This window comes from Mus caroli, unplaced genomic scaffold (assembly GCF_978045245.1).
Source record: "Mus caroli unplaced genomic scaffold, Mus_caroli_1 scaffold_3, whole genome shotgun sequence".
NCBI classification, from domain to species: domain Eukaryota; kingdom Metazoa; phylum Chordata; class Mammalia; order Rodentia; family Muridae; genus Mus; species Mus caroli.
The window spans coordinates 64474939-64491164 of NW_028227258.1; the positions used below are offsets into that span (position 1 = coordinate 64474939).

General features: G+C 51.0%; 2 protein-coding genes across 4 annotated transcripts; one reads left to right on the forward strand and one right to left on the reverse strand.

Moving 5' to 3' along the window:
• Positions 1-366: 366 nt before the first annotated feature.
• Nudt17 (nudix hydrolase 17) lies at positions 367-3332 on the forward strand. 2 transcript variants are annotated; one of them, XM_021157750.3, is made up of 8 exons: positions 367-1070; positions 1233-1416; positions 1599-1624; positions 1758-1850; positions 2109-2207; positions 2364-2500; positions 2870-3030; positions 3162-3332. In XM_021157750.3, the coding sequence occupies exons 1-7, from the start codon at positions 879-881 to the stop codon at positions 3027-3029; spliced, it is 891 nt and encodes a 296-aa protein (XP_021013409.1). In that variant the 5' UTR covers positions 367-878; the 3' UTR covers position 3030; positions 3162-3332. The 2 variants fall into 2 exon arrangements, with proteins under 2 accessions (XP_021013409.1, XP_029331289.1); XM_029475429.2 differs by having other exon boundaries at positions 2953-3030.
• A 118-nt stretch (positions 3333-3450) lies between these two features.
• On the reverse strand, positions 3451-14654 carry Pias3 (protein inhibitor of activated STAT 3). 2 transcript variants are annotated; one of them, XM_021157749.2, is made up of 14 exons: positions 12943-14654; positions 9676-10093; positions 9435-9519; positions 9244-9294; positions 8936-9026; positions 7944-8078; positions 7644-7749; positions 7113-7186; positions 6844-7004; positions 5727-5860; positions 5479-5647; positions 5191-5324; positions 5015-5052; positions 3451-4555 (listed from the first exon to the last, which is right to left on the reverse strand). In XM_021157749.2, exons 2-14 carry the CDS (start codon positions 10088-10090, stop codon positions 4289-4291), a joined length of 1860 nt encoding a protein of 619 aa, XP_021013408.1. In that variant the 5' UTR covers positions 10091-10093; positions 12943-14654; the 3' UTR covers positions 3451-4288. The 2 variants fall into 2 exon arrangements, with proteins under 2 accessions (XP_021013408.1, XP_029331286.1); XM_029475426.2 differs by having other exon boundaries at positions 12277-14654.
• Between the last annotated feature and the right edge of the window lie 1572 nt (positions 14655-16226).

Sequence of the window (16226 nt, forward strand, 5' to 3'; positions counted from 1 at the left end):
AGTTAGTAGTCATTTTATTGCCATGTTCCTTTAGCAGAGTGTAGTATTTGGTTTCCCCACTAGGTCCGTGGCTTACCAGGTCTCAGGTTTTTGGCCATCCCAGGAAACACTGGGCAAAAACTCCAGCTCATGGCGTAGGCCTTGATTCCAATCAGACAGTGCCAACCTGAGGTTCTCCCCTGGACTCACATTATGGAAAGCGGAAACCGACTTCTCTGACCTCCACAGCTTGCCATGGCCCGTGCATGCCCGCCCTTCCCCCACATTGACATCAATAAATGTGATTGGATATTTTAAAGGTAAAAGGTTGTGTCTGCCTTCAAGCTACTCACCATCACTTACTAAGCATGGATGCATGAGGCCCGGGGCTTTGATCCTCAGAACTGCACAAACCGGCCATGTGATGCAGAGGGACATGGAAGCCAGCTAGTCAAAAGGCCAGCCAAGATCAGTTTTGGCTACACACGTTTGAGGCTAGCCTGGGTTACAAGAGACCCTGCTTTATCTTAAAAATAAAAATAAAAAAGCCTGTTAGGTGTATGATGTGGGAGCATAATTAATTTGAGGTGTTCCCTGCTGAAAGGTGAACAGAGGCTTAAGTGAAGGTCAGTCAGCCCTGGGCTGGTGGGGAATAACACACCAGTCCAGAAATCATTCTGCCTGGGAATTACTGACCAAACAGAGAAGTCAGAAATAACTCTAAAGGAAGTGAGAAACTGGAAGATTTATTTGTGCTTTATGAACATTACACCCAGGGGTTGTCCCCAAAAATTATCTAAATTTCCCAGCTCTGGCTGGCGTGGGTCGGCCGGAAGCTGCACGCCTCCGCGCGCTGGGCCACCAGGGGGCGCCAGGCAAGCGGTGGCCAGAGCTGCGCGATGGCTGCCGCACGGTTGCTGTTGCGCCTCGCCGGGCGCCTGGAGTCAGTGAGCTTCACACAGAGCGTGTGTGGACTCCTGGGCGCCGGGCAGGGACCCGGGCCGTGGCACACGCATTGCAGCTTGGAGCGAGGACAGCTTGTCCTCTCTAGAAATCCATTCCCCGGCGCTTCGGAGAGGCTTCCAATCCAGGTTGGGACAGGGAACCAGCAGGGAACGTGAGGGCAGTTTGGGGACGGGGGGAGGGGGGGGGGCCCGAGTGGTGACAGGCCAGCTCCAACCGTGGGCACCCTTAATTTATGGAAGTGCCATCCTGCTTCCGAAGTCTTAGCCCGGCCAAACCCCTCTTGTCAGAGACCTCTTTTCTGCCCTTTTGCGGCTCTGGACCAGCAGCCTGAGGTCTACAAGACAGAGCCGCTCACAAATAGAGGTGTAGATCTGGGTGTGGCGGTCATTCTTCAGTCCAGTGACCAGACTGTATTGTTGACCCGAAGGACATGCACTCTCCGAATTTCCCCCAATCTGTGGGTCCCTCCAGGTGAGCACCTACGAACAGGGTCTATGGGAGACAGGTGCCCTTTCCCTCCACAATGTTATTGGGTAGTTCCATACAGTGGTGACCCAACGTCTGTGTCCATAACAAACTTCCTCTGCCCACTGGAGAATGGGGTCCCTGGTGGAAGACAACAACCGTTCATATTGGGCCCACTCCTCTTGCAGGTGGGCACATGGAACCTGATGAGGAGGTACTGGTCTGCTGACCCAACCAAGAAACCTGAGTGGAGTCACCTTGGGTGTGGGCTGAGGGAGGGAGGGACAAAGAAAAGGACTTGGTAGGTTGAGCTTTGGATACTCTGACCAGCTCCCTTTGACTTCCAGATACTGGAGTGTGGGTTTCGAGAGCTCTCGGAAGAGTGTGGACTACAGCTGCCCAAGAACCAGTTTTCTTGTGTCCTTCTGGGGTTATGGGAGGTGAGACAGAACGACCCCCAAAGCCCATTGAATAATCCTTGCCTGCCTTGGGCACTGGGGAAAAGTGTGGATGGACTGGAGTCCCCAAGTCATAGCTCTCACTCATGTCCCCCTTACCTGTCACCTACCACCCACTGCTTTGGCTTTGGACCAGCACTTTGTCTTCCTAAAGCCCTCTTAACAAAGTCTTAAAGATAGTCAGTTTCTCAATATGCTATATTGGTTTTGTCTGCTCTTGTTGATCTTTTTCTTCTTCAGTCTGCCTACCCTCCTAGGCTGAGCTGGGGCCTCCCCAAATACCATCACCTCATTCTCTACGTACTCGTGATCTCCGAGGAGTCCCAGGAGCAGCTCCAGGTAGGCTTGGCAGTAGGGAAGATGGGACATCTGGCCTGGCTGTGACTGTGAGTAGAAGGGGAGGGAATCAAGCACTAAGCTGCCCTGCCCTTCGTCTGCCTCCTCCCCACCTGTGGCCTCTTCCCTTAAGTGAAGAATCAACATGTCTGACCCCAGGCCAGGATCCAAGTAAATCCAAATGAGGTGAATGCTTTTATGTGGCTGGGACCAGATGTAGTGGCAGCTGTGGCTGCCACAGAAGATGGGACAAAGACACCTGGACTTTTCTCCCAGGACCTACCACTCTCTGTCTGGTAAGAACTTTTCCCTTAGCTATCAGCGTATGACATACATACATAAGCATGCGTGGGAGAGTGTAGTTTAGAGTTTCGTGTTGTGAAAGAGACTTAGGGAATGAGTCTGTCTATTGATAAATCAACAAAAGACGCTAAATGTTAAGGGTTTGTGCTCTGACTACTAGCTAGCATTGAAGACCTTGGTTTGAGCCCTTACTCTCCCATAGGAGAGAGTCGCTTAAACCTCTTTGAATGCGTTTCCTTCCTGTCAAGTGAGGTCAACACTCACTTGCCTTCTGCAATAGTTGGGAGGATTAAACGGCTCAATATACTAAAGTTCGTTGTAAGCTACAAGGCACAACCCAGACAGAAACTGCTATAATCTAGTGCAACTGAACTGCGGGACGATGGAGGAACCCAACCTCTGGTCCTGCCCATGCCCACACTCACGCAGACAACCCCAACCACAGCAGAGGAGGACAAAGAGAGGATCAGCGCTGGAACCAAGTTTGCCCTCCAGCTCTGGCTGCAACATCTGGGCAGATGAGGTAAGGAACGACTTGTGACTTAAGGGTAGCATAGTCTTGGTACCAGATGATGCTTTTAGGGACATCAAAGAAACAAAGAGAAAGCAACTGCTCTTGGCTAAGCTTGTGTGAATGCCCCCACTCCCTCCCAGGTAAAAGTGATGTTCACAAAGACCACAGACCAGCAAAGGAAGCCTGGCAACCCAAGACCTGGGATGTCCTTCAAGATGGAAGGAGAGGCCCTACTCCATAAAGCTGCCCTCTGACTTCCACATGCAAAACCATGGTGCACGTGCCCACATACACAGTAATAAACACTTTAAATGCTCTTTTTTTTTTCTTTTTTTTTTAAGTGAAAGGATGGAACATGGACCCTCTGCCCCACAAACCCTGGGTCTGGAAAGCGAGGTACAACATCTCTTCCCCTCCTTGACGCTCACAGAACATTCACAACCTTTATTGTAGGCGAGAACTCTGCTACAACTCTGGGAATAAAAAGTAAAAATCACATCACAGGGCCTTGGCCCTGAGTATTGGGGAGGAGAACACAGAGCCCCCATGTCCCACAAAAGGTGCAAGAGTAATCCAGGCCTGAACACAGGCCACTAGAAGCTTCGGCCCTTGGCTGTTTAGCATAAAAACATTGTGAACTTAAATATATAAATAGAGAGACCCAGGCAGTAGACAGGCCACGCCTTGTTCCCCAGCCCCTGGGAATCACAACTAAGGCCTTGTTTCCTCCTCGAGTCACACTGGGGAGTAAAAGGCAAGGAAAGTCATCTTTGGATACTTTGGAGTTTTCTTATTTATGTACAAAAAAGAAATCTGCAACCCAAAATAGAGTTCTCTGTCCATCTCTGACCTGTCGCCCGACTGTATGGTCAAAGAGAACGGAATGGATGTCAAAGACCAGATATTTGGGTTTGGGTAGGGAACGGAGAGTCTTGGGGGAGGAGGCAGGAAAGTGCCTTTCCCCAAGAGGCTGAAGATCTGGTAAAGGCTAAGGATCCCCTCATCCCCCAGTCCCTATCCCATCCGCCTCCCACTGCCTAGGTTACCATACCCAGAGGAATGTGCCACCATAAAAAGGTTAAATGTTAACCCTGTGAGTACTGGCCTGTTAGGCAGCGATAAGGCCAAAAGCAGGTATCCATGAAGCTCTGGCCTGGCCTTTGGCCAATGACCCCCGAGGGATCAGAGCAGCCAGGGGTTCGGAACCCACGACGTGATCTGCTCAGTGCTGGGGCCAATGGAGATTGAATTTCGTAATCCAAAAAGCTCAGTCCAAGGAAATGACGTCTGACCGACAGCCAGTCAAAGAGGGACCTGAAGGCAGGGGTCCTCCATGCCCTTCCCTCAAGGAGCTCCCAGGAGCCACAATGCTGCTGACACGACCAGGAGGGGGTGCTGGAGTGGAGCTGCGGTGAGAGCTCCCCAGTGTGGGGGCCAGTGGGCCCAGGAAGTGGGAAGGGGTTCCCCGGTACTGGAAGAAGTGGCCAAGGGTGTCCTGTTCATCTAGCGAAGTGATAACTGAAGGGCCGTAGTGCTGGAGAGATGAAGGGCACAGCTTGACATGTTGTCTTGACTCAGCACCTCACTCACCTCAGAACCAGCCCTCGGGGATCATACAGCATTCTTGAGAAGAAAAGCTGGGGACCTCTCTGCCTCCACTCTACTCCCCCAGACCCTTCTCCTGTGCCTTGCCTTGAGACAGCCCCTTCAGACATCCAGTTCTTGGCCTTGTGGGTGTCTGAAATGTGTGGAACATCCACTAGGGAAGGTTCTGAGTCCATATGGGGGTGAGTGAGCAGGAAGAGTGGGGCTACGAAATCACAGGTGTGACTATGGAGTAACGGGGGCAGGGAAAGGAAGCTCTGCTGCCATGTTCTCCCCTCACAGGAAAGCATTTTTAAATCCCTAGGGACACTGGGCAGGGGAAGAGCGCATCATATGTCTAGAATGGACTCTTCCAAGATCTTGGATCTTCCTAAACATGGCCACTTACCTGACTCTCAGTCTGCAGGAAAGAAAATAAATCTAAACCTGGTAGGAAAAGAAAAATCAAAATCAACCCCATTCTGACTCCTTCACCACAAGGGGAAAAAAAAAATCCCCTGTCCCGGGGGCTCGGCAAAGAAACAGGGCACGACCCTCCCCTCCACCTTAGGGTCAGTGTTCTACCTTGGATGTCAGCCCCCAGTGGGAAGGCAGGTGGGTACTCATGTAGCGGGAGACTAGACAGGAAGTCACTGCCCAGTGTGCCCATTGCAGGGCTCCGCAGCACCGAGGATGGCTGGTGGCCAGAGGTCAGGGCTCTGTGAATGGAGAGAAAGAGCCGGAGGAGAGCTAGCCAAGCGCAGTTGCTCCAGGTCCCGCTCCTCCTGCCCTTCCCTGTCCCAAAGCTCGCCCTGTGGCCAGAAGGCAGTTCTGACTTCTGTCCCTCCGCTATGGGAGCAGCCTTTCTCATACCCTTTGCTTCCAGGAAGGGCTGGAATGGCAGCTGAGGTAACAGGGCAGTGCTTCTTGGTGGGGGGCAAATCTTCCTCATCTGATGAGCTTTCGATTGTCAAGTCAATGACTTCAACCCTCTTCTTACTCTCTGACTGAATCCCCTCCTGGACTGGGCTGTACTGGAGACCTGTGGGTGGTTAAGAAGGCTGTCTCAGAGAAAGGGCCAGCCATGATTTAGCTCAATTGGGGAGCAGGGGGTCACTCACCATCCAGCCCATACCCTGGCGGGGGGCAAACCTCTGATGCCTCCTTCTTGGGTTTCATCGGACACCAGGATCCATCTTCCATGAACTGGATCTCATCACAATCCGAACAGGAATTAAGAATTTCCATGAATAAACTACGGAGGAGGACATGTGGATTCACGAGGCTGGACACGGCCAGAGCCACCCACCTGAGACTCACTTCCTATGCTTTAGTCACCTCATCTGCATTATCCACCCTCCTGGACCTCCCTGAGCTGCTGCTGGGTTAGAATACAGCTGGGACTGTAGCTCAGTAACAGAGCACCTGCTTAGCCTGCAGGCGCTGAGTCTGATCCCTAGCACTGTGGGGGGGAAAGGATGTAAGAGAGCCTCAGAAAGCTCAGGCCTGCGGGCGGTGGTGGTGGTGATGGTGGTGGTGCACGCCTTTAATCCCAGCACTCGGGAGGCAGAGGCAGGCAGATTTCTGAGTTCGAGGCCAGCCTGGTCTACAGAGTGAGTTCCAGGACAGTCAGGGCTACACAGAAACCCTGTCTCGGGGAAAAAAAAAAAAAAAAAAAAAAAGAAAGAAAGAAAGCAAGCAAGCAAGCTCAGGCCCAGGGTTAAACCTTCCTAAGAGAGAATTTGCGAACCCTAGTAGAGGAAGGGAAAGGGAACTAAGACCACTTAGGACCAAGGATATCACTTGCTTATTAGGTTAGGTTGAAAGTCTAGCTATATAAGTACATCCAGGACCTCAAAAACAAAACAAAAAAATCTAATAAATGCTTTTGTAATAGGAAAAATGAAGAGGAGCCCAGCCACCATGCTCTGTGGGAACTTTGGGTAGTTGTCAGCAATGCCGTGGAACAATTCAACACACTGCTCTGTCACCTACTCATGTGACCTTCTGCCCTAGGTTCCTTTCCTCATCGATTGTGACGGCACCTATGTCGTGGGACTATCATGAGGACTGATGAGAAAATGCATTCAGGGTGCTGAAGTCCTTAATGTCACACACATGGTGGATGGTAGAGGAGACAGAGAAGGTGAAAGCTGCAATTTATGGGAAGTAAGCCATAAAGAGGGGAGGGAGGCCTTAGTGACCGTCCTAGGAGAGAGGGAAGCTGAAGAGCCCTACCCATCAATAATCAGCGACTCATAGGGAGCCTTCTTGTCACACACAGGACACGTCCATGTCGGCTTCTTCTCATTCATCTGTAGATAAAGGGCAGCATCGAAACTCTGCAGGTGGGCACAGGTGAGGGCACGACACGGGACAGTCAGGCGCATCTTCCCTAGCTGAGGAGAGGAGAGTTCACGCTAGCAAACCTTGCTCTAGTACCCAGAGAAACCCTCTTCAGAATGTAACCCAACCCCCTCCCACTTCCTATCCCGCCTCGTACCCACCGGGCACATGAGTGACACCCGGAGACTTGTAGTAGCCACTTCACTGTCGGGGTCAGCGGTCAGTTTCTCCTTGACTAAAACAAGAGCAGGGCCAGGGCCAGGGGTCAGCAAGGCCAGCAGCAGCCTGGCAGCAGACAGCCCCAGCTGACAGCAGCTGGGTAGAGGGGGGACCCATGGTATGTCACAGGAGTGGAGAAGAGATGTCTGCAACCCTGAAGATGCTTAAACTATGCAAGGTAAACCATGGGCTACATTAGGGATGATCTAGATGGGAGGGAAGCATCATGGGAAGATCAGATGGAATGAACTTCAGGGCTTTTCAGTACAGAGAACTCAGATCTTAGTAGGGTGGGATTAGAGCCTTTGAGATACAAAGCTGTTGTGTGACTGGCAATGCAAGCTCTTCCCACTCCTCAGCTGAGACTGGGGAGAAAACCAGAGAGACCATATGAAAGAGCTGTTCCTGATAAAGCCTGGAGGGCGGCAGGAAGCCCTGAGCCCAAGCGGAAGGAGGAAAGAGCGGTTACTCACTCAGTGCCCGGGAATGGTCTGGATTCCGGATCCCCTTGGCTCTGAGTTTTTGTAGAAGGGTCCCTGCAGTCAATTGCCTCACCAGGTACACGGACAAGGAGTAATTCTACTTGGGGAAGGGAGACGGAACATTAGCTTCTGCTTCCCAAGCCTCTTCTTTCCCCATAGCCTTTGTCTCACAGAGACCAGAGATGGTAGCCTTTAGCAGAGAGGCCTAGAAGAGCAAGATGAATCCCCAACTCAAAACTAGATGGCTCCCTGTAGCCTCTCTGCGGGCCTTTCAGCCTCAGATATGCTCACCCGTCCAAACTCAGATGACCAATTAACCACGATGGTGTTGGGGACAGTGGCTGAGAGTCGAGCCAAGGGTGTGATGTTGATCGGACGGCTGGGCCTCTTGGGCTCAGCTCCATTCTTGGTTGGCGGGAGGTAACCCTGAGGAAAGGAGGGATTGGTTAGTGGAGAGGAAGCACTGGGAGGGGCTCTGGTCTCAGATTACTCGCTGGAGGGAGGTCAGCTCACACACTAGCAAATGAATAGGAATCTGCTACACACAACAAGGCCCTCATCGGCCAGGCTGTGTGAGGGGTTCACTTAAGGGGTAAAAGGGGGAGTTTATTGACCAAGGAACTAGGAACCCAGTCACTGGGTCCCATGGGTCCACTTCATCTGCCCTCACCTTTTAGAGGTCTTTTATTTTATTTTATTTTGGTTTTTCGAGACAGGGTTTCTCTATATAGCCCTGGCTGTTCTGGAACTCACTTTGTAGACCAGGCTGGCCTCGAATTCAAAAATCCTCCTGCCTCTGCCTCCCGAGTGCTGGGATTAAAGGCGTGCGCCACCACGCCCGGCTTAGAGGTCTTTTCTAAACCTTTGTATTAAACTGGTGTCCCTCTCCTGGGTTCTGACAAAAATTATTCAGTCCTATTTTATTTCACTCATATTTTTTTATTCTTTGAGAGTATCATACAATGTGTTTTGCTCCTATTCACCCCATCCTCAATTCATCCCAGAGCCACCTCTCTTTTCCATGCACCCAACTTTGAGCCGCCTCCCTCTTATTAACATATCAAGTACAGTTTGTATTATCTATATACTCTTAGATAGGTGGCCTATCACAGGAGCATGGTCGACCTACTAGTCAGTCCTATTTTAATAATCTCTAGATTATACTGATTTCCTCAATAAACTGAGCAACTACTACGTGCCAGGCACTGTTCTAAGCAGTTCTTTTCATAAGAGGTTTTTACTTAACATTTATCCATTGCCAAAGGGAAAGACTCTTTACCTACCGGCAGGGGGCAGAGTTTTCCATTAACCTTAACAAAGAGGTTAGGGGGGAAATAGTCCTCCTGAGGGCAGCTGGTCTCACAGAGACAGAACCTGGCGAGAAAGGACAGATGAGTGGGGTAAGTGGCAGTTTTCTGAGGTGAATCTAGCACTAAAGAAAACTCCAGAAAAAACGGAAAAAAGAAAATTAGTCAGATATTTGTAGCCATCAGCATCCAGAAGAGTCTCAGGCCAGAGTGGACTGGGGCTGGGGAGGAGGAGGATGGCCCCCTTCCTGTCCAGCACCCACCCTTAATAAGACGCAATTCACCTGAGCTGCACTTGTATGGTATAATCACACTTGGCTCCTGGCAGAACCTCCCTGCAACAAAGAAGAGCGATGTCAGTTCAGAGGGTGAGCAGAAGCTGTCCAGGGCACAGAGAGGAGACAGGCAAAAGAACGAGACAACACAGGACAGAGAGGACAGTTCCCAGGGACAAGGCAGAGGATGAGAGGTGTACCTGGACGTGAGAATCTGCTGCAGCTGCTGGGGAGTGAGCGCGAAGGTGAAGTGGGCTTCCTCGAACCTCTGGCTGGAGGTGGACGCTGCGAACACAAAGGCATAGTTAATTCCCAAGCCCGTGCCTGAGAAGTTTCCGGCTTCCATCCCGTAGTGCCGATCCTACAAGGGTAAAACCTAAGAGGAAAAACTCCAGCCTGAGCCAGAATCCAGAAAGCCTGAGGGAGCATAGTCAGCCATACCAAGGGTGGTGGGTCGGATGAGCTCCCCATAGACTTCATAGAAGGGCAGTGGCTTCATGGTGACATCAGGGTGCACAGGCTGCGGCAGAGGAGGATGCATGTCCACCTCACGCTTAGGGCCTAGCAAGGTGCCAGGGGTCAGAAGGGTGGAAGGGATGGGAGCAAGGGGGCCGGGGGAGCCTACAGGAGAGGTGCCAGGGGGCAAAGAGAGCAAGGAGAGATCAGAAGGCCCCAGGGTTTTCCGGGGAAAGCGCCTGCGGTAAAGTTCTTTGATCTTCATCTGGACGCTGGGGGCGCAGCTAGACTTGAGGAGGTGCAGGGCCTTGGCCAGCAGCTCGTGTTTCCGCCCACTCTTGTTCCTGCCAGCGAAGCCGAGGAGCACCTGGAGCTCAGACACTCGGAAACTCATCACCATGTGCTGCGGGGAAGAGCACAGAAAGGATCCCGCTTCAAAAAGGCCTGTCCTGCTGGTGACATGGAAGCTGAGCCACTGGGCGGCAGTGCCTCTCCTCTCTGTCCCCAGTGTTGAAAAGTGCTCTAAAGCTAGTGTACTACCTCTGAGTACCTCTGACCTGACAGGCTGAACCCACAAGGACCACCTAGCCCCATCCCTAACCCTAATCCAGAGATTCCCTTAAGCTGATTATTGTCTCCCAGGGCTCAGACTCTCAGAGCTCTAGCCTCCTGGGAAAAAGATAGGACACAAGGAAGGAGAGGATTCAGGGCAGACAGCCCATGAGAGAGAGGCCAGGTGGCAAGAGGATTGTATCCCACGGCCACTCCCACCCCCCTCCAATTACCTGATCCATCCCTGTTCTCCCCGTGCTTCTGAATTGAAAAGTTTTTAAGTCAGGGCTTTAAGCCAGAGTTCAACACTCCATCATCATCATCATCATCCACACCTTTTCATTACCTACATGCCCATACTCCTTTGGTCTTGTTTACTAGAAAGTAGCTACCAAAATGTGTAGGGGAGAAGTCCCCAGTCTCAGTAATTGGCCAGACTTACTCCATCTGTCAGTGATAGCTTATTTCTCTGCCAGTGAAATGAGCCAATTCAAACCAGATTAGATTAAAGGTAAATTTGCCGGGCGTGGTGGCGCATGCCTTTAATCCCAGCACTCGGAAGGCAGAGGCAGGCAGATTTCTGGGTTCGAGGCCAGCCTGGTCTACAAAGTGAGTTCCAGGACAGCCAAGGCTACACAGAGAAATCCTGTCTCGAAAAACCAAAAAAGGTAAGTTTATTAGGAAGCTGTCCTAAGAGAATCGCCATAGGATGGAGGAAAGAAGGGGGGGGGGGACACAAAATGTCTGGATTATATAGGGAAGAGCCTTGGGGGAAGGGCAGCCCAGCCCCTGGGCTGGAAAGTTTAGGGTTGAGGCCATAGCATGCCAAGTAGGGACTGAGGGATGCTGGGAGAACCTGGAGGTCAGGGCTGCTTTGAGATGTAAAATATGCCCCTCAGCCCCCTGTCCTGGGGTCTGAAACCAAACAGCCCAGAACTACCATCTTACTTCTTTCTCTCATACATGGTATATACATAGATAGCCACGATGGTGGGAACCAAGGCAAACTTCTCAACAGAGACCCCAGGAGAATGAGAATGGGGTCTGTGAACCAAAGCACAGAAGTCAGCTCTTAAATGTGGATGGCCCAGTGGCTAGAACTCAAGCTTACTCGGGATAAGGATGGGGCGAAGCCAGAAGATGGGGGAATGAAGGTCTAAGGTTCTGTAGGATATCTTCTGGTGTGGTTCCTTTGAAGACTGTGTTGTGGTGGGGCAAGATCTCTCTCCTTCTAGGGCTCCCTTCTGTGAATGTCTAGAAGACCTAGTCACGGGCGGACCGTTAGCTCTCTCAAGTTCTTTTCCTCCTGGTCTCCTTTTCAGGAATGTGATGAAAACCTTGTCCTTCTCTCTACCTTTCCATCCTTGGCTCCTCCTACTTGTTTTTATTTCTCCACTGGCTCAATAACTTTTTTTCTATCCAGTGGTTCACACTTCTCTACCTCTCCAACCACAGCACCTCATTAGGACAGTTCCTTACTCTCAGCCTCCAGGATGCTCCTGCCTCATCTCTTAAGGTACGCTCCTGTACAGCCCCGCCCCCTTACGTCTCAGCCCCCCTACCGGTACTGCCCAAGGCTCGGATGCCGACAGCAGCCCCAAAGCCTCCACCCTAAGCTCCAGGTCCCCGGGAGCCTGCCAACATCTGGTCCTCGGGTCCCATCCCTACGGCTCCCCCTCACTGTCACACCTCTTGGCCTGATGGACTCACCCTCTAGAGCGGCTTTCCCTCGCCCGCCTGTACCCTGCAACTACCTACTACTAAAAGCCGCTACGGCCCCGCGTCCCCGCCCCCTGTGCCTCGGCCCTCCAGGGCGACAATTCCCCCTCCGCCCCACCCCTGCATCTGCCCTGCGGCCCCGCCCCCGGGGCGCCGCCGCAGCCCCTTCTCGCGGCCGCTGCCCGCGCATCCCTGTAGCCAGTCCCTGCCACGTCGCCCGCGCCCACCCCATCCCGCTGCGCCCAGCCTGGTCGCCTCCCCGCCTCGGCGGGCAGCCGAGCGAGTCCTGCTGGGGCTGGGGGAGGGGGCCGGTACCTTTAACTCGCCCAGCTCCGCCATCTTGAGACATCGCAGGCGCCCCAGCCCGAGCCGGAGCTCAGGCCCAGGGACCGGCGCAAACTCTCCGCCCCAGCGCCGGCCGCAAAGGCCGCCTGCTCCGCCCCGTCCGGCCCCCTACACCTCCCCTTCCCGGCCCCGCCCGCCGGGCTCCGGACCGCCGCCGGCCTCGCCCCTTCTCCTGCAGCCCGATGGCCGGGGCAAGTCTCCCGGCGGCGGGCGACACGGTGGCCCCGCAGGGAGTGTGCAGCCCGGGGATCGCAGGGGCCTGAGGGTAACGACGAGGAGGCGGGCCCGAAGGGATGGGCTTTTAGGCAGCCAAGGATACTTGAAAGATGGAGAGAGAAAGTATCCGGAACTGCCAGAGCTCCGAGGGATGGGGGAGGGGCGGCGAAGTTGGAGCCCCTGTCCCCGGGAGATTTCCGCCGCAAGTTTAGTTAGCGAAATCCCAGAGTCCCGCCAACTCTGAAAGTGATGCGCTCCTGTCCTTTTTGGGGGAAGTTGGGGACTTGCGAACTGTTGGAGACGGCTGTTCCGAATTCTTCACCTCCCCCGAACACAGTAATTACAAGCGTAGCTCCTGCTAGCGCCATACGACTCAAGGCTTGACAGGCGACAAAGTTGGGTGCGGAAAGCAGGACTTACCCGCAGAGTTGCGGGGGTGAGCCCCGGTGCAGAAAGGGCTCGCGCAGCTCCGGCAGTCTGCTGCACGGCTGGAGTTCAGTCGGGCAGCTGGACGCTGCAGCCGCAGCACCGCCCGGGCCAGAGCTCCGCCCGGCCGAACGTTGCTGCTGGGGCCGCCCCCTCCAGAGTAAGCCCGCCAGGACCTCGGAGAGGGGAGAGGGGCGGAGCCCAGGAGCCGGGCGGGAGTTATTAACTCCTCTGAGCGCTGAGGAGAGAAGAGATTCTGGGCATTCAAAGTTTCAGTAGTTCTTTGATCCTTTGCGGGAGGGAGTGTAGAGTCTGGACTGGGCTGGACTGGGACTATGTGCATTGGGAATCTGGTTGTTTAGAAAGGTTATAGGATGAGCTCTCCATCTATCTGGGGGAAAACCTGGGCTACAAATGGAAAGTAAGCAGCCCAATTCCTAAAGATAACCCTCAATCTCACAACCTCCAAATATGCTTTCAGTAACTAGGGATCCCACAATTGGTGAACACAAGGAGATACACGTACATAAGAAACACTTCTGCCCCTCTTTGAAGTGCCTACTCCCTCCTCCAAAGCTTTGGACCCTCCAAAGGGCCCTGTTTCAACCAAGTTGGCCACTTAACCTGACGATTTGAGTAGTTCATTTCCTTGTTTGTTTGTTTGTTTGTTTGTTTGTTTGTTTGTTTTTCGAGACAGGGTTTCTCTGTGTAGCCCTGGCTGTCCTGGAACGCACTCTGTAGACCAGGCTGGCCTCGAACTCAGAAATCCACCTGTCTCTGCCTGTGCTGGGATTAAAGGCATGCGCCACCACTGCCCAGCTGAGTAGTTCATTTCTATATCTATAAAGATAGCTACTTTAAGGCACTGTTCCTTATACTAGTTATCATAAAAACTCTACATTTTATAGTTGTTTGGGGCCTCAGGGATAATGTCATCTGTCCAGTAAATATTTGAAAAGGGGGGAGGTAAATATTAAAGTGGCAATCAGGGATTGCTAGGTGCTGAGGGCTTAAAACCATTCGAAAGCTCAGTCTGGCATCAGAGGCAAGTTGTACAACAAACATGCAAAATAATAAAAAGCTCTAGTAAATACTAGGAATAATCTCATTTAGTTTAAGCCTTCAGTGTAATCCTTTCCATGAGCCCCAACCTAAGCTGCAAGCCATAAAGTGCTAACAATATTTCTAGTGCCTGTTAATTATACTTGACTACTTCCTGGTTTTGTGCCTAGGGAAATAACCACCCTCTCCTAACACTGGGGATTGGGAAAGGGAGTTGTTGCTTGCTGTTTGAAATGATGGGCCCCCTCAAGCTAAATTTAGGCTTAAGTACTTGGCCCTAAATCTCATCTGCAGCTTCCCGCATCCTAATCAGGCCCTGGTACTTGTCTGTTCTGGGGATAGAACCTCAGACTTTGTGCACTGGGATGTTGGCACAGCCAGCTGAGCTCATTGCCAACCATACTGTTTTGTTTCTTCTTACACTTGATATCGCTTTTTGCCCCAGACATTTTTGTGACTCCAGACCAGTAAATGGGCATATCAAGATAAGTATATGAGGGCTGGAGAGATGGCTTGGTGGTTAAGAGCACCGTGCTCTTTCAGAGGTCCTGAGTTCAGGTCCCAGCAACCACATTGTGTGACTGGTGACTCATAACTATCTGTACTGGGATCTGATTTCCTTCTCTGGCTTTCGGGTGTAGATGCAGATAGAGCATTCATAAACATAAAATAAATAAATCTTTTAAAAAATAAGCATGTAAGTCAGGCATTTACTGACAATAAACCATAAAGGTTTTTCTAATTCTTTGGTATACATATAACTTCATCATGCATTAAAGATGAAAGCAGTCATGTGTAGTGGCACACACCATCCATAAAATGCCAATTTTTTTTGATGAAACTCAAAAACTCAAAAGAGCAATTTTTTTAAAAAGCCAAACTTTCTAACAATGCAATCCAAACATACATTAATTTGATGACACATTTTAGGGAGTTATGGTAGGAAAATATTTAAAATACTTATTTTCCATAAGTAAGTTATTATATCTTTATAAGAATAGAAACTTTTATGGACAGTTTAAAAAACCCATTGTCATTCATAAACAGTAGTCTTGAGTCTGAACTAGGATGTTTCAGACAGTGTTCGTTGGCACTACCTATCATGATGGCATGTTCAGTACAAAGTGCTTCCAGTATTGGAAATCTGAGTATATCAATTAAACCTCAACAAAGCTATAAAAATGTACTATAAAACCAGCCTCTTCTTAATTCTTAGTAATTTAATGAAAGAGAATCTCCTTAAAATAATCAATTTGAAAGTTGGACATAGAGGGAGAAGAATCTGTGGTCAGGATGCAAAATAAATAATTAAATGTTTAAAAGAAAGAAACAAAGTTGGACATGGCTCACATCTGAAATTCCCACATGCCAATGGCAGGCAAATCAATCAAGTTTGAATACAGCCCAGTCGGCTTGATGAGTTCCACTCCAGCCAAGACTAGATGACAAGACCCAGTCTTAAAACAAAATTAAAAATAAAAATGAGCCAGATATGGTAACACATACCCTTTAATCATAGTACTTGGGAGACAAAACAGGTGGATCTCTGTGATTTCAAGGCCAGCCTGCTCTACACACTAGTACTATATAGTGAAACCCTATCTCCACCAAAAAAAAAAAAAAAAAAAAAAATTGGAGCACTTGGGAGATGAAGGCATGAAGATCAAGAGTTCAAGGCCAAGCCAGATATGGTGGAGGACCTTCAATCCTAGTTCTCCACAGATGAGGCAGGTAGATCTCTGTGAGTCCAAGATCAACCCGGTCTATGTAGCATGTTCCAGGACAGCCAGGACTACATAGAGAGACCCAGTCTTAAAAAAGAAAAACAAAAAATCAAACAAAAAACAGAGTTAAAGGCCAGCCTGAACTACAAGAAATGCTGGGGGCTGGGACAGTAAGATGGCTCGGTCAATAAAGGTGCCTGATGACCGGAACCCATTCTCCACATGGCAAAAGGAGAGAACTAACTTCCAAGAGCTGTCCTCAGACCTCCATGCCAGCCTGGTAGAGAACAGCACTTCCTGCACTTGCAGAGAGCCAGAGCTCACTTCCCTGACACTCCAGCTCCAGGAGACCCAGCACCTTCTCCCGACCTCTATGGACACCTGTACATGTAAGCGTCGGGGGATAGAAGGAGCATCAGGATTACGGTAGCAAGCCGGCACGGCAACTATGAAACCAAGGAGCATTCACTCTTTGGGTTTGACGTTGACAGA

What these genes read in the sequence shown, in the direction of transcription:
- Pias3 (XM_029475426.2), bottom strand. Translation starts at nt 12,300, where the DNA reads ATGGCGGAGCTGGGCGAGTTAAAG. An exon ending in AGACCATTCCCGGGCACTGA is followed by an intron (nt 7,187 to 7,643) that starts GTGAGTAACCGC and finishes CTCTTGTTTTAG; the next exon opens with TCAAGGAGAAACTGACCGCT. An exon ending in ACTGGGGGCTGACATCCAAG is followed by an intron (nt 5,053 to 5,190) that starts GTAGAACACTGA and finishes TTTTCCTACCAG; the next exon opens with GTTTAGATTTATTTTCTTTC.
- Nudt17 (XM_021157750.3), top strand. Translation starts at nt 879, where the DNA reads ATGGCTGCCGCACGGTTGCTGTTGCGCCTCGCCGGGCGCCTGGAGTCA. An exon ending in ACATGGAACCTGATGAGGAG is followed by an intron (nt 1,625 to 1,757) that starts GTACTGGTCTGC and finishes TTTGACTTCCAG; the next exon opens with ATACTGGAGTGTGGGTTTCG. An exon ending in GACCTACCACTCTCTGTCTG is followed by an intron (nt 2,501 to 2,869) that starts GTAAGAACTTTT and finishes GCTATAATCTAG; the next exon opens with TGCAACTGAACTGCGGGACG.